Below are 16,187 nucleotides of genomic sequence, written 5' to 3'. Positions count from 1 at the left end.
CCGCCACTGGTCTTTTTTCTCCTAATGATTATCATCAGTTTTCTTCCATATATTTTTCCTTTTAGTTTTATTTATGTTTGTCGCTTTTCATTCTGTGTTTTTTTTCTAATACATGAATATTCTTAGATTCATGGATGTTTAAAATATTATTATTTTTAAATCCATGAACATTTTTTCAATTTTGTGGGCATTTTTGACATTTATAAAATTTGGGAAGATTTTTAGAAATAATAAATGAACAATTCGAATTTTAAAAGGCAAGGTTACTCAATAACCGGCTTTCTACGGAGGGAGAAGATGCTACGAGCGGGCCTGTTTTTCTTCTGATTTTTCTATTTTTGAGATTTGGTTGTTCTTCTGATGGGACGGGCCCTCACACGGCAGCTCTACATGGGCAGAGCCCAGAGCGTGTTATACGGACTATCCATTGCACAAAGCGATGAATAACAGCACTCGCCATTATGGGCCATCGCGATGCAATTTTGCCTAAAGTCCCGAAAAATAAACATGAGCCCACAACTCTATATGTCTGAAAGTCTACTTCTGGCTGGGCTCTCACTGGATTAGTGGATTATACTCGTGAGCAAATGAACAAAGCCAATTTCGGCCATAGACTTCAGATGTTCAGGGTTCAGACAAAACCATGCTACTCATTCTCAACTCGGAATACTCTGGCCTGGGAAGGAGAAAGGAGACGACGGCACACACACCATACTGCCAAGATATACTAGTATAAGTGATCCGGATATATCTAACTTAAACAAAGCATATGTCACAATTTGACTAGTACAGGCAAGCCGCCCCACGAACAACTCAACCTTACCCTCGTTTGGTGACTAACATGATTGATTGATTGCCTGGTTCGATATGGGAAATCCAAGCAAAGGCACTGCGGGTAGCTGGCTAGGAAGTGGATTAAGGACATGATTTGACTGGTGAACTTACGTGGACGGGGGAGCTCCCATGTCAAGATGAACCCATCGTTGATGAGCTGCTCGTACTGGCTCGCGTTCGCCCCGCCGTCTGCGCCAACCACCGGCGTGACGGCAGCGTCGCAGCCATCGTAGCTGCGGTAGCCGCTCGTATCATTGTAATGTCCTCCGGCGCGGACGAACACCTTGCTCTTGTTCCCGCACCCCATCCCCGTCTGCACCAGCTCCCCGTCCTGTGCCAGAGCCGCTGCTCCGGCCGCCTCGGGGCAACTGTAAAAGATGAGGCCCAGGTTGCCGGGGCTGATTCTGAACGGGGCGCTCAGTTTGGCGGAGGTGTTCCAGATCGGCACTTGGCAGCTGTTGGGGGCGTGCTGTAACAAGTAGCGCTTGCCCAGATCGATGACATGCAAGCTGCGCTCCTTGTAAGAGATGTTGACGATTGCAAAGCCAAAGCTGATAGGTGCAGAGTTGAGTATAACGGAGCAGTGCTGTTGCGGCAAGTGACCTCGAAATCCGGGGAACCACACGATTTCCCCGTTTCCCAGTCAGGGAGCCAGAACGGGCGAGAGATGGTGGTGTTGCCGCACTTCTTGGCCGACCCCGAGCAGGCTTCCACTTGTTCCTCAGCCGCAGCCACCGTGAGCATCACTGATAGCCACAGGGCCCGGAAGAACCAGCAGCCCGGAGCCATATGAGCACAAGACTGAAAAGATTGCAGTGAAACAGCAAAGGGGGGTTGGCTACAGGTATGAGACAATACGATGGTCTAACCAGTGACCAGGAACGATATATGGGGACGACGGACGGCAGAGTGGGTGGTTCAAATTTGAATAGAAAACTGGTCGTCCACAGATACGCCGAGTGATCCCATTGACTGGCAAGCCATGACTTGCAAAATTTCAGTGTTCCCCTTTGACGGGGTAAGCCATGACAAAGGCCATCATGGCCCCGTGATGTGACTCTCAAACCAAGATGCTTAGCCTGGTCGTTTTGGTTCCGGCATCTTTGCGCTCTTGTCTTCTGTCTAGCTACTCTCTCTAGTCTCTGTCCCTAACGCTCTTATATTATGGAACGAAAAGAGTAGATTCTAATCTCGGTACAACCTTCACACTTGGCAGGTTACTGGTTATATTGTATAACATACTCCCTCCGTTATATAATGTAGTGCATATAGATTTTCTGGAAAGTCAATTTACATACAATATGAAATATATTTATATCTACAATATGACCAAGTTTATAGATAAACTATTTATGTCTACAATATGAAATATATTTAATGTGAAAACACGTCTTATGATGTACTCCCTCTGTTCCATAATGTAAGGCGGTTTTTTACACTACACTAGTGTCAAAAAACGACTTACATTAATTATGGGACGGAGGGAGTATCTAATATTATGTATTTGGTATTCTAGATGTATATATTTTTCTCCACAAACTTCGTCAAAGTTTGACTTCTCAGAAAATCTATTTTCAATGAGATATTTTTGGGGAACAGAAAAAAAAAGGTCATGTAGTATGATCGGTTACTAGGCTGCATTTTTTATAAATTGTGCAAATGTTTTTCTTTGCAAGGGATAATAGATGTTCAAACTCGGAGTTCACACATTTTCAATGAGATATTTTTGGGGAACTAATTTTATTCAGATAGATCTACAATTTCGATTGGCTGGCGTATGGAAAATGACTTTTATTCAGAGGAATTGTAATGCCACGGCCAAAGGCTAAGGTTCAAAACCCGGATTGAGGGCTACGCCAACCAGACTCCACCATTGCGGGAAATTCGTATTCACCACTTGTTGTAACACTTTGCCACTAAATCGCATGGTAGCGAGCGTGATGGCCCGGCCGCAATTTCGCAGCTGGTTCTTGGTGGTTTTTTCAATTCCTTTTTTTTCTAATGATCATCATCAGTTTTCTTCCATTTTTTCTTCTTTCCTTTACAATTCTCTAATGACCATCACTGGTTTTCTTTACGTTTAAAATATCATGAGCACTTCTATAATTCAATAAACTGTTTTGAAATAACCATGAGAGTTTCTAAATTCATCAGCATTTTCTTCAATTTTGTTAGTATTTTTGAACTTATGAAATATATTACAAAAATTGAGAACATTTTTAGAAATAATATGAACAATTTGAATTTAAAAACAAAAGGTACTAAATAACCGGTTTTCTACATAGGAAGAAGTAGCTACGAACGCGCCGTTTTTTCTTCTGATGGGACGGGCCCTCACACGGCAACACTATATGGGGCAAGCCCAGAGCGCGTTATATAGACCATCTATTGAGTAAAGTGATGCCCACCATTGTGGGGAAAGGCGGTGCAATTCGGTCGTAAATTTCAAGAAATAAACATTAGCCCACAAGTCCATATGTTTGAAAGTCTATTTCGGACTGGGCTCTCTCTCACTGGATTATACTCCTAAACAAATGAACGAAGCCAATTTTGGCCATAGACTTCAGAAGTTCAGAGTTCAGACTAACTATGCAAAAGCCACTCATTCTCAACTCTAAGTACTCTGGCTTGGGACGGAGAAAGGAGACAACCGCACACGCTTAGTGGACAGGTGTAAGTAACTAGCACGAGGTTTGCATGCCATCATGCTGCCAAGATATACTAGTATAAGTGATTCGGAAAATATATCTAATAAAAACAAGCATGTCACAATTTGACTAGTATAGGCAAATCGCCCCACACCTTAGGCAAGCAGGACACCCGGCACGATCAACTGAACCCTCTTATATTATTGGACGGAGGGAGTAGCTAATAGCCCGGTTGATTGCCCGGTTTCCAAGCGTTCTAGCTAGCTAATAGCTATCCAGGAAGTGGATTAAAGAGATGATTTGCGGCGGGTGAACTTACGTGCAAAGGTAGGGGGGCGCACCCATGTGAGGAGAAAGCCATCCTTGATGAGCTGCATGTAGTCGCTCGCGTTCGTCCTGCCCGACGACGAGCCCAGCACCGGCACGATGCTAGAGTCGCAGCCCTCCAAAGCGTAGCCAGAGTAGTTTCCGGTGGCGTCGTAACGCACTCCCGCGCGGGCAAGCACCTCGCTCTCGTTCCCGCACCTCAGTCCCGTCTGCACCAGCTCTCTATCTCGACGAGCCACGGCTGCCGCCGCGCCCTCCTCCGTGCAATTGTACAAGATGAGGCTCAGATTGCCGGGATTGACGCTGAACGAGACGCCGAGCTTGGCAGAGGTGTTCCAGATCGGTACTCGGCAGCTGCTGGAGGCGTCCAGCAACAAGTACAGCTTGCCACTATCAACCACGTGCAAGCTTTCCTCCTGGTAAGAGATGTTGACGACTGCAAAGCCACCGCTAAAGGGCATAGAGCTCCTTAGAAATGAACTGCCGTTAACGCAAGAGACCTCAAAGTCTGGGTGACCACATGGTCTTCCCTTTTCCCAGTCCGTGAGCCAGAACGGGCGGGAGATGGTGAGGTTGCCGCACATCTTGGCCGAGCCCGAGCAGGCTTCCCCTTGTTCCTCGGCCGCAGCCACCGCGAGCACCAGTGGTAGCCACAGGGCCCGGAAGAACCAGCAACTCGGTACCATGGGAACAGAAGATTTGAAAAGATTGTAGTGAACAGAAAAGGGGGGCATAGGCTACACCTATGAGAGAATACGGTGGTCTAATATATGGGGACGGACGGCAGAGTGAGCGGTGAACATTTGACTGGAAAACTGGGGCGAACGGTCATTGTCTACGAATTCCGCGAGTCACCCCTTTGACTGGTAAGCCATGACTTATAAAAATTTCAGAGTTTCCCTTTGACGGGGTAAGCCATGACCATGACCTCCATGGCCCCGTGATGTGACTGGAACCAAGATGCTTAGCCTGATCATTTCGGTTCCGGCATCTTTGTCCTCATGTCCTCTATCTAGCTAGATTCTAATCTCGGTACAACCTGGCAGGCTAATTGTCACTGCGTAACATAGAAAAGACTCAGTTGCGTTTTTTTAGAAATTGCGTAAATGTTTTTCTTTACAAGGGCGAATTTGAGTTCAAACTTGGAGTTCACATATTTTATTCAGATTTTTTTTGGGTAACAAATTTTATTCAGACAGATATGCAGTTTAGATTGGCCAGTGCATGGAAACTCACTTCTATGCAGAGGCATTGGAAGGTCCAAAACCCAGATAGCGGGCTAGAATGAGCGTTATGGGCCGGCCCCAATTACCGCGCGTGTCGCGGCTGGTTCTTGGCGGGTTTTTTCAAGTAATTGCCTTTTCTCTGGTGATTATCATCTGTTTTCTTCCATTTTTTCTTTCCTTTTGATTTTTATTTGTGTTTGTCACTTTTCATTCTACGGTCCTTTTTTACTAATACATGAACTTTCTTAAATTCATGCACGCTTAAAATATCATAAGCATTTTTAAAAATCCATGATTTTAAAATGCATGAGCATTTCTGCAATTCAATAAACTGTTTTAAAGTAATCATGGGACTTTCTAAATTCATGAAAATAAAATCAATTTTTTGAGTATTTTCAATCTTATGGCGTAGCACACCTTTTCTCTCAATTCAAGTTTCCATTCAATAAGTGCATCAAGTATTTCGTATAGAAAGAAAAGGAACCACTTCTCTTCTCTTAAGTATATGAAAAATAGCTTTTTGGTCCCTTTCGTCCAGAGGTTAGGACATCATCTTTTCATGTCGAAGACACGGGTTCGATTCCCATAAGGGATAGGTATTATAAATTTTGGGAACATTTAAAGAAATAATTAATGAAAATTTTGAATTTTAAAAACAAAGGTTACTCAATAACCGGTTTTCTACGGAGGGAGAAGTAGCTTCGAGCGTGTTGGTTTTTCTTTTGTGGGACGGGCCCTCACATGGCAGAGCTACATAGGCCGAGCCCCGAGCGCATTATACGGACTATCTCTTGCATAAAGCACTGAATAATACTCTCTCGGTCCGGAAATATTTGTCGGAGAAATGGATGTATCTAGATGTATTTTTGTTCAAAATACATCCATTTTTATTCATTTCTCCGACAAGGATTATCGGACGGAGGGAATACTTAGCACCCACCATTGTGGGCCAATGCGGTGCAATTTGGCAGAAAGTCCTGCATAATAAACATGAGCCGGCAACTCTGTATTTCTGAAAGTCTACTAATTATGACTGGCCTCTCACTGGATTATACGGCTGAACAAATGAACAAAGCCAATTTTGGCCATAGACTTCAGAAGTTCAGAGTTCAGACTAACTATGCAGAAGCCACTACTCCCAACACTCTAAATACTCTGGCTTGGGACGGAGAAAAAGGAGACGACCGCTCACTAGATGACCTCCATTTTTTTCTTTCGTTTTCATTCTTATTTGTGTTTGGGACCGTGAAAGGGACGGGCCCTCACACGGTAGACGACAGTATTCATCCATCCACATCCCCAATTTCAGTGTACATGAGTTTTTCTTAGTGAAAACTAGGTGTCACGTTTGGGTAAACAGCCAAAAGTTAGCATGAAGTTAATGGGTCGCAACGGGATAAAAGGTAGACAGGCACTGCCACCCAACTCAAATAGAGGCCGAGAGTACAGGTTTACACGGACGTGTAGTTTCTACACCTAGGAGCAAATGCTCCTGGTATGAACAGTAATATCAAAAATATTTCAAACAAATTCTGAAATTTTTTTGTGGCATACTTTCAAAAATGTTAGTTGTGCATGCAAAATTTCATCACAAAATCACATTGATGGAAGGCGTGGTAAAAAAACTTTTTCAGAGTCACACAACTAACATTTGCGAAAGTATGTCCCAAAAAAAATTCAGAATTATTTGAATTTTTTTGATTGTACTGTTCATGCCAGGAGCAAATGCTCTGGGTGTAGAAAGGTACTTTCGCGTTTACCCGACTTTCACAGCTTTACTCGTGGCTACTAAGAGGTCAGCCTCATGATCCACTGACTGGCCAGTGCCACCGTGACAAAACACAACCATGCATGCATCTAGCCGAAATGTCAGCCCCTAATAAGGAGAAAAACCAAATGTATAGGCGACCTACTAAAGATGGAAATGATATCACTAGGCCAATTGCATGGCACCAACGAACAAGTGTCACACATGTGGCGTTTATCATTTGGATAGATATATGCGGTGAACCGGAGAAAATCTAGCTAAAAACAAGCATATGTCAGCACATGCCAGTTCGGCTAGTAGTCCTACAGGCAATGGTTAGGTGGGCGCGTGTCTGGCGAGCAGGAAGATGCAAGTGCATGCGGCGCTGGCCGGGCCGGCTGCGGCCAACGTCGATCCACCACGACCACGACTGGGTCTGCGGCCTCATCCTCTCAAAAAGTGAGTGGCATGATTGGTTGTCTGGTGCCATAGTGGAAACCCTAAGCTAACCTTGATCAAAAGATGATTTGATTTGACGGGTCAACTTACGTGTAGAGGGGCGCTCCCATGCCAAGATGAAGCCATCGTTGATGAGCCGCTCGTAGTCGCTCGCGTTCACCTGGGCCGGCGACGAGCCCGCCACCGGCACGGCGGCGGCGTCGCAACCCTCTACAGGGTAGCCGCCCGCGCCCGTCTCGTCGTAATAACGGCCTCCCGCGCGCGCAAACACCATGCTCTCGTTCCCGCACCTCATCCTCGTCTGCACCAGCAGCGCTGCTCTGTCCCGGCGTGCCGCGGTCGCGGTGGCCTTCTCCGTGCACCTGTACAGGACGAGGTTGAGGTTGGCGGCAGCGATGCTGAACGGCCGCCCCACTTTGATGGAGGTGTTCCAGATGGGCAATTGGCAGCTGTTGGAAGTGCGCAACAGCTCCATCTTGCCTCGGTCAGCGACGCGCATAGTTTCGTCCCCCTAGGAGATGTTGATGATCGCAAAGCCGTAGCCGAAGGCGGCGGAGCTCCGGAGAACCGGAGTGTTGTTGAAGCAGGCGACCTCAAAGTGAGGGGAGGGGGAGCCGCATGAGATCCCCGTCGCCATGTCGGTGAGCCAGAAGGGGTCGGAGATGTTGACGCCGCCGCACCTACTGGCTGAGCCCGAGCAGCCTTCCACTTCTTCCTCGGCGGCAGCGGCAGCGGCCGCGAGAATCAGCGCCCAGAAGAACCAGCAGCTCGCAGCCATAGGAGTGGAAGATTTTGGATCCGTGGTCGTGGACTCGTGGGCTATGGGGACATATGTTTACGGGAGAATTTGACCCAAGAAAAGTGGGGCAAATGATCATCCTCCACATTATCGACTCCTCAGCAAACTTTGACGGGTAAGTCATGGCTTATAAAATTTGCACCCCTTTGACGGGGTAGGCCATTGATGTGCTGGAACAAGGATGCTTTGGGGTATTTTCTTTGGGTACCGGCTACTTCATGCTCTTGTCGGCTATCAAGCTAGTAACATAATACTACTCTTGACAGGTGACAGTATCTTTGAATACAAAAAAGCCCTCAGAAAAGCCTTCAGTTGCGCATTTCTAATCTGGACACTATATATACTTCCCATTTTGTGACGTTGGCCTTTGTGATGTGCAGACTTGGCCAGGATAGCAAAAACAACTCCTCGGCCAACTTATAGAAATAGTAAATCCGCAGGATAGTAAACTTTATGATTCAAATGCACTATAATATGTTTTCCAAGATTTAGTTTTCAGAATTCTTTCTATTGCTCATTTTTGTCCACAGATTAGAATCCTTAGAAAAATTCCTGCCGGCCAACTTGTCCTCAACTGGCTACTACTCCCTCCGTTCCGAATTATTTGTCTTAGATTTGTCTAGATACGGAGGTATCTAATAATTCGGAACGGAGGGAGTATATGCCATAGAAAAGAAGGTTTTATAGCCTGATTGGTCACTGGCTTGCGCCTTATAGAAATTACACGCAATTTTCTCTTTTTTTTTGCAAGGGAGAATTCCAGTTCAAACTTAGAGTTCACACATTTAATTCAGATTTTTTTAGGGAATACAATTTATGCTGATAGATAATGCAATTTAGATTTGCCGGTGATCAGAAAAACTTCTTTATGTTCAGAGGCAATGGAAGGACACAACCAAGGGCTAAGGTTCAAAACCCGGACTGCTGGCTATGCATACCGGACTCCACCATTGTGGAAAATTCGTATTCATCAATCAACGGTTTTCTTTTATTTTTTCTTTCCTTTTCCATTTTTATTTTTGTTTGTCATTTTTCTTTCGCCTATTTAATTTTTTCCTTTTTAATACTTGAACATTGTTCATGGACGATTAAATATCATAAACATTTTTAGAATTCATGGTTTAGTTTTCTTATGAGACTTCCTATAATTCAGCATGCAGTTTTTTTTAAAACAGAGTTTCAGAATTAAGGAAAAAAAATAAATTATGTAAATATTTTTCAATGATAAATATATTATGAATTTTGGGAACATTTTTAAGAAAAAAATAAAAATTCGAATTAAAAAACCAGAAATCCTCAATAACCGGTTTTCTATGGTGCGAGAAGTGTAGCTTTTTTTTTAGAAAACCTGCTAGGCTTTATTGTGGCAGCGATATATTACATTTGGATCTTGAGTGCGCCAGTTTTTGTTCTGATTTGATCCTATAGTGCATTATATCCATTGCATAAAGTGATGGACAAGAGCAACCACCATTGTGGGCCAATGAGGTGCAATTCGGCCGAAAGTTCAGAAAAATAAACATAAGCCCACAACTCTATATGTCTGAAAGTCTATTTCTGACTAGGCTCTGGTTTATACTCCTGAACAAATGAACAAAGCCAATTTTTGCCGTAGACTTCAGACGTTCAGAGTTCAGACTATGCAGAAGCCACTCGTTCTCTGGCTTAGGACGGACAAAGGAAGAATCCCATACATGAATAGGATTCCGTTCATGTAAGCCAAAGGGCCTTCAAAGGATATTTTTTTCTACAAAATCCTATCCTACGAAATTTCTATGAAATTCCTGTAAACCAAAGGCAGCCTCAGTGGACGGATGTATTAATTGGCACAGGGTTTGCATGCCACCATACTGCCAAGATATACTAGTATAAGTGATCCGAAAAATAATCTACGTAATAAAAAAGAAGCATGTCACAATTCGACTAGTATAGGCAAGTCGCCCCACGCCTTCGGCAAGCAGGACACCCGGCACGATCAACTCAACCTTATCCTCATTTGTTGACTAGCATGATTGATTGCTTACGGGAAATCCAGGCAAATTAGGCACGGAACGTCCTAGCTCACCTACGAACTTGATTAAAAGATGATTTGACGAGTTAACTTACGTGGATGACGCGGGGGATCCCATGTCAAGAGGAAGCCATCGTCGAAGAGCTGCTTGTAGTTGCTCGCGTTCGCCCCCTCTGACGAGGCCGGCACCGGCACCACGACGGCGGCGCAGCCCTTCAGAGTGTAATTGTTGTAGTTCCCGGTGCCGTCGTGGGGCACTCCCGCGCGGGCAAACACTACCCACTGGTTCCCGCAGCTCACGTTCGTCGGCGCCAGCTCTCTGTTCAGACGTGCCCTGGCCGCTGCTCCGTCCTCCTCCGTGCAGTTGTATAGGATGAGGTTCAGGTTGACGGGGGCGATCTTAAACGGTGGGGTGAGCTTGACTGAGGTGTTATAGAACACGGGACGCCATTTGTCGGTGGCGTTCAACACGTTGAGCTTGCCCAGATCAACCGCGTAGAAGCTACATTCCTCATAAGAGACGTTGAGGACTTTGAAGCCGCTGTTGAGGGGTATAGAGCTCCGTAGAGTTGGAATACTGTTGTTGATACAAGCGACATCAAAATCTGGGTAGGGATCGGAGCCCGGGCATGATCTTCCCGTATCTTTGTCGGTGAGCCAGAAGGGAGCGGAGATGTTGACGTTGCCGCACTTCATGGCCGAGCAGTCTCCCCCCTGCTGGTCCTCGGCCTCCACGAGCATCCATGGCAGCCACCAAACCTAGAGGACGGCGAGGAACCAGCAGCAGCTGGAGACATCGGGGCAGAAGATTTGGAGAGATTGTGGTGAAGAACAAAGGATGGGTGGTAGCTGGGGATTCAGTGGTCATGGGCTATGGAAGGAAGATAGGCTATACACGGAACAAATGATACAGTGGTCGAGATGGAACCACATATATGGGGACGGCGAACGACTAGAGTACTATTGGCTGGAAACAGGGGCCAAGCGATCACCGTCCAGGAAGTTTCACAGTAATGACGGCATGACGCCATGGACTAGTAAGCTAGCCATGGCTTCTGAAATTTGCGTCTGACGACTTTGACGGAGTAAGCCATGACAGTGACCCCGTGGACTAGTGATGTGACTTGGAGCAAGAATGCTTAGCCTGATCATTCAAGTTCCGGCCACTTTTTGATCTTGTTTGCTGAGGTGTAGATTCAAGTTCAGCATGTTTGAATTTAAAGATTGGATATGTCTAGAACTCAGTCCATTGAGACTTAACATGAGGTCTCAGTCAAGTAACATCAGCGTAGTATTTTTTGCTACAAACGGCAACGAAAAATGTTGCGACGGTATTGCAAGCAATGACCACAAATGCTACAACCGTTCTAACTAAAAATGCTACAACCGTCAATGAAGGATGTTGCAACCGGCGAGATGATGTGCTACAATCGATGATGTGCAAGACAGATGTTGTAACTGGTAAGAAAAAATGCTATCAATGATGGCACAAAATCAATTCACTAGAAAGGAGGTTAAACCATCTCCGGGCTTATCAATTCACCCATCCTAGTAGGGAACCCTAAGTCTGTATGGTGCTAACTATTATCCAAGCCTTTTCATTGTACTAGTAAACAATATGCCATGACATTCAATGTTTATTCGGATACATTTCAAGGGGCCCTGAAACATAAAGCGCTTGGCGGCCCCGACAAGGCTTGAAACCCGGTCACGGGCTTGAAACCCTTTGTTACAAGTATACCTGGCCATCCCTCGGGCCGGGCCTAGCCAAGCCGGACGTAGAAAACCCAGGCCCGGCCCGAGCATCGGGCCTAGAAAACCAAGCCCAAGCCCGGCCCAACCATGTAAAAGCCCGCTGGGCCTCGGGCCTTGGTCCGGGCCTCTTCAGTTAACGCTAATATGGCAGGCCCATGCCCGGCCCAGCCCAAGCTTCGGGCTCAAAATCTAGGCCCGAGCCCGGCCCGTGGACAAAGGGCCGGGCTGCCCATGGCTAGGACTAGATACAACCCAGTAAATGCCTTTTGCACCAATTTTCTCGTAGGCCCAAATCTGATTTCACTTTGAGTGGGAGGGAAGAGACACTGTGCGATGTCGTCTGAGTGCCCTATTGATGTGTTCTATGTTATCTCAAGAAAAGAATTATTGATGGGTTCTTTTAGCTCATTTTGATTATTTTTGTACGTTTTTGTGTGTCTTTTATTTCATTTTCCTTTGCGCCCATTTTGTTTTATTTTTTGTGATTAATTTTCGTACATTGCTACTGGGCTGTCAGCGGACCAGTGAACAAGGTCATGATGCCAATTTTGACCGTAGTGAGTTCTGACCAGAGAAAGAAGTTCAGACTTCAGACTTCAGACTAGGCAGAGCTGAGAAGTACAGAGTTCAGACCAGAATCTAGCTTCGCCCTAGCAGCCATTTGTTGTCCTAGCTTAGCTACAAACTTGATTATAATTTATAAAGATGATCTGGTGGGTGAACTTACCTGCCGGCGCAGGGAGAGTGGGGCGCTCCCATGTCAAGCGGAAGCCATCGTCGATGAGCTGCTTGTAGTAGCTCGCGTTCGCCTTGCCTGCCGACGAGCCCATCACAGGCACGATGATAGCATCGCAGCCCTCCAAAGCCTAGCTGGCGTAGCTCCCCGTAGCGTCGTAAGGCACTCCCGCGCTGGCCAACACCTTCATTTCGTCCCCGCAACCCATTGTCGTCTGCACCAGCTCCCTGTCCCGACTTGTCGCAGACGCCCACGCCGCCGCCGCCGCGCCATCCGTGCAGTTGTACAGGATGAGGCTCAGGCTGCCGGGGTCGATCGTAAACGGATGGCCGAGCTTAACGGAGGTGTTCCAGACCGGCAATCGGCACCTTTCAGAGCCGGGAAACAAATCCAACTTGCCTCCATCAACCACGCGCAGGCTGCGTTCCCCGTAAGAGATATCGATGATCTTAAACCCGATGCCGAGGGAGCTCTGTAGAACCGGAGCGTTTCCAAAGCAAGTGACCTCGAAATCCGACGGACCGCACGATCTTCCCACGTTCCAGTCAGGGAGCCAGAATGGGTCGGAGATGTTGAGGTTGCCGCAATTACTGGCCGAGCGCGAGCAGCCCTTGTCTTGCTGCTCCTCAGCCCCGGCGAGCATCAGCGGCAGCCACCAAACCCCGAGGAAGACTAAGAACCGGCAGCTCCGAGGCATCAGACAATAAGATTTGGAGAAGTTTCTGTGAGCAAAAATGGAGGTGGCTGGATCGGTGGTCATGGCTACGGGAAGGCAGACTGCCACCATGGTCCAAGCTCGAACCATATATGGGGGAGGCGAGCGAGCCGAGTACTATTGGCCGGAACGTTTGACTGGAAAAATGGGGCAAGCGAATCATCCCCCACGAAGTTCCCTAACTGAACCCTTGGACTGGTAAGCAGTGCCTACTGAAATTTCCGTGTGACAACTCCTTTTCTTTTGCGGGGCCGTCTAACGACTTTGACGGATTAAGCCATGACCAATTGACCATGACCACCATGAGCCCGTGATGTGACTGCGACCAGGACGCTTAGCCTGATCATTTAGGCTCGGGTTACTTTGCTCTCTTGTTTGCTATGGAGTAGATACGACCTTCACAGCTGGCAGGTAATGGTAACAAAAAGGAAAAATTCTAACCTTCGGTTGCACATTTCTACACCTAGGCATTACAGCCGTAGTGCAGACTTGTGAGGTCCGGACTTCAGAGTTCAGGCTAGGCAGAAGTTCAGCGTCCAGATTAGGCAGAGTAGAGAAGCTCATAGTCCAGACCAAAATGGATCTTGGCCCTAGAAGCCACTTGTTGTTCTGTACGACACCCCAGTTCAACTTGTTAACGAACTTCTAATGGTGGACATGGCCACGTACGTGCCTACTCAGAGCACCAGTTTCTCTGCTTGCCACAACCGAAGTTTCTGGCACGTCACACGTACGTAGTAGCACTACGCATTTACGCAATGGACACTGAATGGCCTAGCTTAGCTACAAACTCGATGAAAAGATGGTTCGGCGGGTGAACTTACGTGCAGGTGCAGGTGCAGGCGCAGGGAGAGGTACAGGTTCAGGGAGAGGTGTCGGATGGTCCTCCCATTTCAAGAGGAAGCCGCCGTTGATGAGCTGCCTGTAGTGTCTCGCGTTCACCTTGCTCGTCGAGCCCATCACCGGCACGTCGGTGGCATTGCAGCCCGTCAAGGCGTAGCCGCCGTAGGTCCCGGTCGCGTCGTAGGGCACTCCCGCGCGAACAAACGCGTGCGTCGCGTTCCCACATCTTATCTCCACGAGCGCCCTGCCCCGATGCGCCGGAGTCTTCGTGCACTTGTAAAAGATGAGGTTTAGGTTGGCGGGGCTGACCTTAAACGGGGTTGCCAGTTTGCCGGAGGTGTTCCATCTCGGGAACCGACAGCTGCCTTGGAGTGGCTCAAGTCTTCCTCCTTGTATACATCGACGACACGCAGACTGCGATTCTCGTAGGAGATGTTGAGAATTGCAAAGCCAGTTAATCCAGCGCTCTTGAGAACTGGAGTGCTGTAGTTGAAGCAACCGACCTCAAAATCCAAGGGACCACACGATCTTCTCATCCCCAATTCAGCTAGCCAGAACGGGCGGGAGATGGTGAGGTTGCCGCACTTCTTGGCCGAGCCCGAGCAGGCTTCCCCTAGCTGATCCTCAGGCCCGGCGAGCATCAGTGGCAGCCACCATACTACCCAGACGAACACCAAGAACCAGCAGCTTGTAATAATAGGCATCAGAACGGAAGATTTGGCCGTGGGGCGGTGGAGATATGTGTATGAGAGAGGAGATGCAGTGGCCGAAGAATGACATATGTGGACGTCGAGCGAGTGGAGTACAAACGGTCGCAACATTTGACTGGAAAATCGGGGCAAAAGCTATCATCATCCACTAATTTTCTCAACCACGCCTTGGACTTGTAAGCCACGGTCTCTGAATTTTCTGTCCCCATTGACGGGTTAGTCATCAACGTGACCTCTATGTGGCCGTGATGTGACAGAAAACAAACTGCTTAATTATGCTGGTTCCTTCTGTATCGGTTGGCTACTTCATCCTCTTGTCGGCGACTAGCTATAGATTCTAATGTTGTCATATATACGACGGTTTATGCCCGACGCTCACACTCGTCCAACGGTGCCGATTAAGATGTCCCTGGACCCCCGACGATGGGTGAAAGCATAGGTTGAAAGACGTCGGACGCATAGCAGTTCCGAAGTCTAATCTCTGCACAATATTCAAACTTCATATGTATTGGTTGCAAACGAAGTCTACAGAAGAGCGTATGGGTGGAATCCTTCTGCTCAAAGACTATGTTTTGTGTCTACGTGAAATTGGGCGGCTCTGTCATGTGTTCAGGTTTTAGACTTGCTTATTGTTTTGGCTGGTGTGCAAATTGTAAAAAGATATTAAAAGTCTGCTCTCTGTCCGGTAGTGGGTGATTTGATATGGTTATATGTCTAGGATGTAGGTTGCTTATCAGTTGATGAGGTGTTGCATCAGGTCTGATGAAAAAAGTGGTGTGGTGGTGTGTTTTGTTGTATCCAGACTCCTATTTTCATAATGAAAATGGGGGCCATGTGGCCCCTTTTATAGAAAAAAATGTATTGGTTGCACATATATCCAACTAAACCAAAAGCAAGATCAAGAAATAAAACACAAGTTCATACGGTTGAAGAAATAAAATTGCTTGAATAAATGAATTTACGAAAAAAGCGAAAACGCCCAATTTGCAACGAGTGGCGCACTACATGTGCCCCACTTATCAGTGTCGAAGAAAGTGGGAGTGACCTTTACAAGGATAACCCTTAACTAGTGATTTCATTAAATGGTATGTTTCCTAAAAATTTGTACCCAGACATAGTGTTTACCGGAGCATCCCACCCATTTTTGGGAAGGTTCAGTTCCGCGCTAATTTTTTTGTTTTTTTGTTTGTATTTCTGGTTGGTTTTCCTTTATTTATTAAAAGAACTTGAACATTAGTTTAATTTGCGAATATTTTAAAAAATATATACAATTTAGAATTATTGATGTTTTTCAAATTCATGAACCTTTTCAGAAAAATTGATCGGTTTTAAAATCATGAACTTTCTAAAATTTGTGACTATTTTATGGATTCATGA

General features: G+C 46.5%; 1 protein-coding gene and 1 pseudogene across 2 annotated transcripts in view; both read right to left on the bottom strand.

The window, feature by feature from the left end:
- The window catches only part of LOC119266735 (LEAF RUST 10 DISEASE-RESISTANCE LOCUS RECEPTOR-LIKE PROTEIN KINASE-like 1.2), a 19,790-nt gene extending 8,780 nt beyond the window's left edge, over nt 1-11,010 (bottom strand). The window contains exon 1 of one of the 2 annotated variants that reach the window (XM_037548003.1): nt 10,147-11,010. In XM_037548003.1, the coding sequence (XP_037403900.1) occupies nt 10,147-10,792 (646 nt within the window). In that variant the 5' untranslated portion in view covers nt 10,793-11,010. Of the gene's footprint in view, nt 1-7,331; nt 8,339-10,146 lie in introns of those variants that run through there. The other variant, XM_037548005.1, reaches the window with a different exon arrangement.
- Nucleotides 11,011-13,883: 2,873 nt separating this feature from the next.
- On the bottom strand, nt 13,884-14,804 carry LOC119271766 (annotated as a pseudogene).
- Between the last annotated feature and the right edge of the window lie 1,383 nt (nt 14,805-16,187).

Source organism: Triticum dicoccoides, chromosome 3A, assembly GCF_002162155.2.
Source record: "Triticum dicoccoides isolate Atlit2015 ecotype Zavitan chromosome 3A, WEW_v2.0, whole genome shotgun sequence".
Taxonomy (NCBI): domain Eukaryota; kingdom Viridiplantae; phylum Streptophyta; class Magnoliopsida; order Poales; family Poaceae; genus Triticum; species Triticum dicoccoides.
This window is presented reverse-complemented; position numbering and strand designations above follow the sequence as displayed.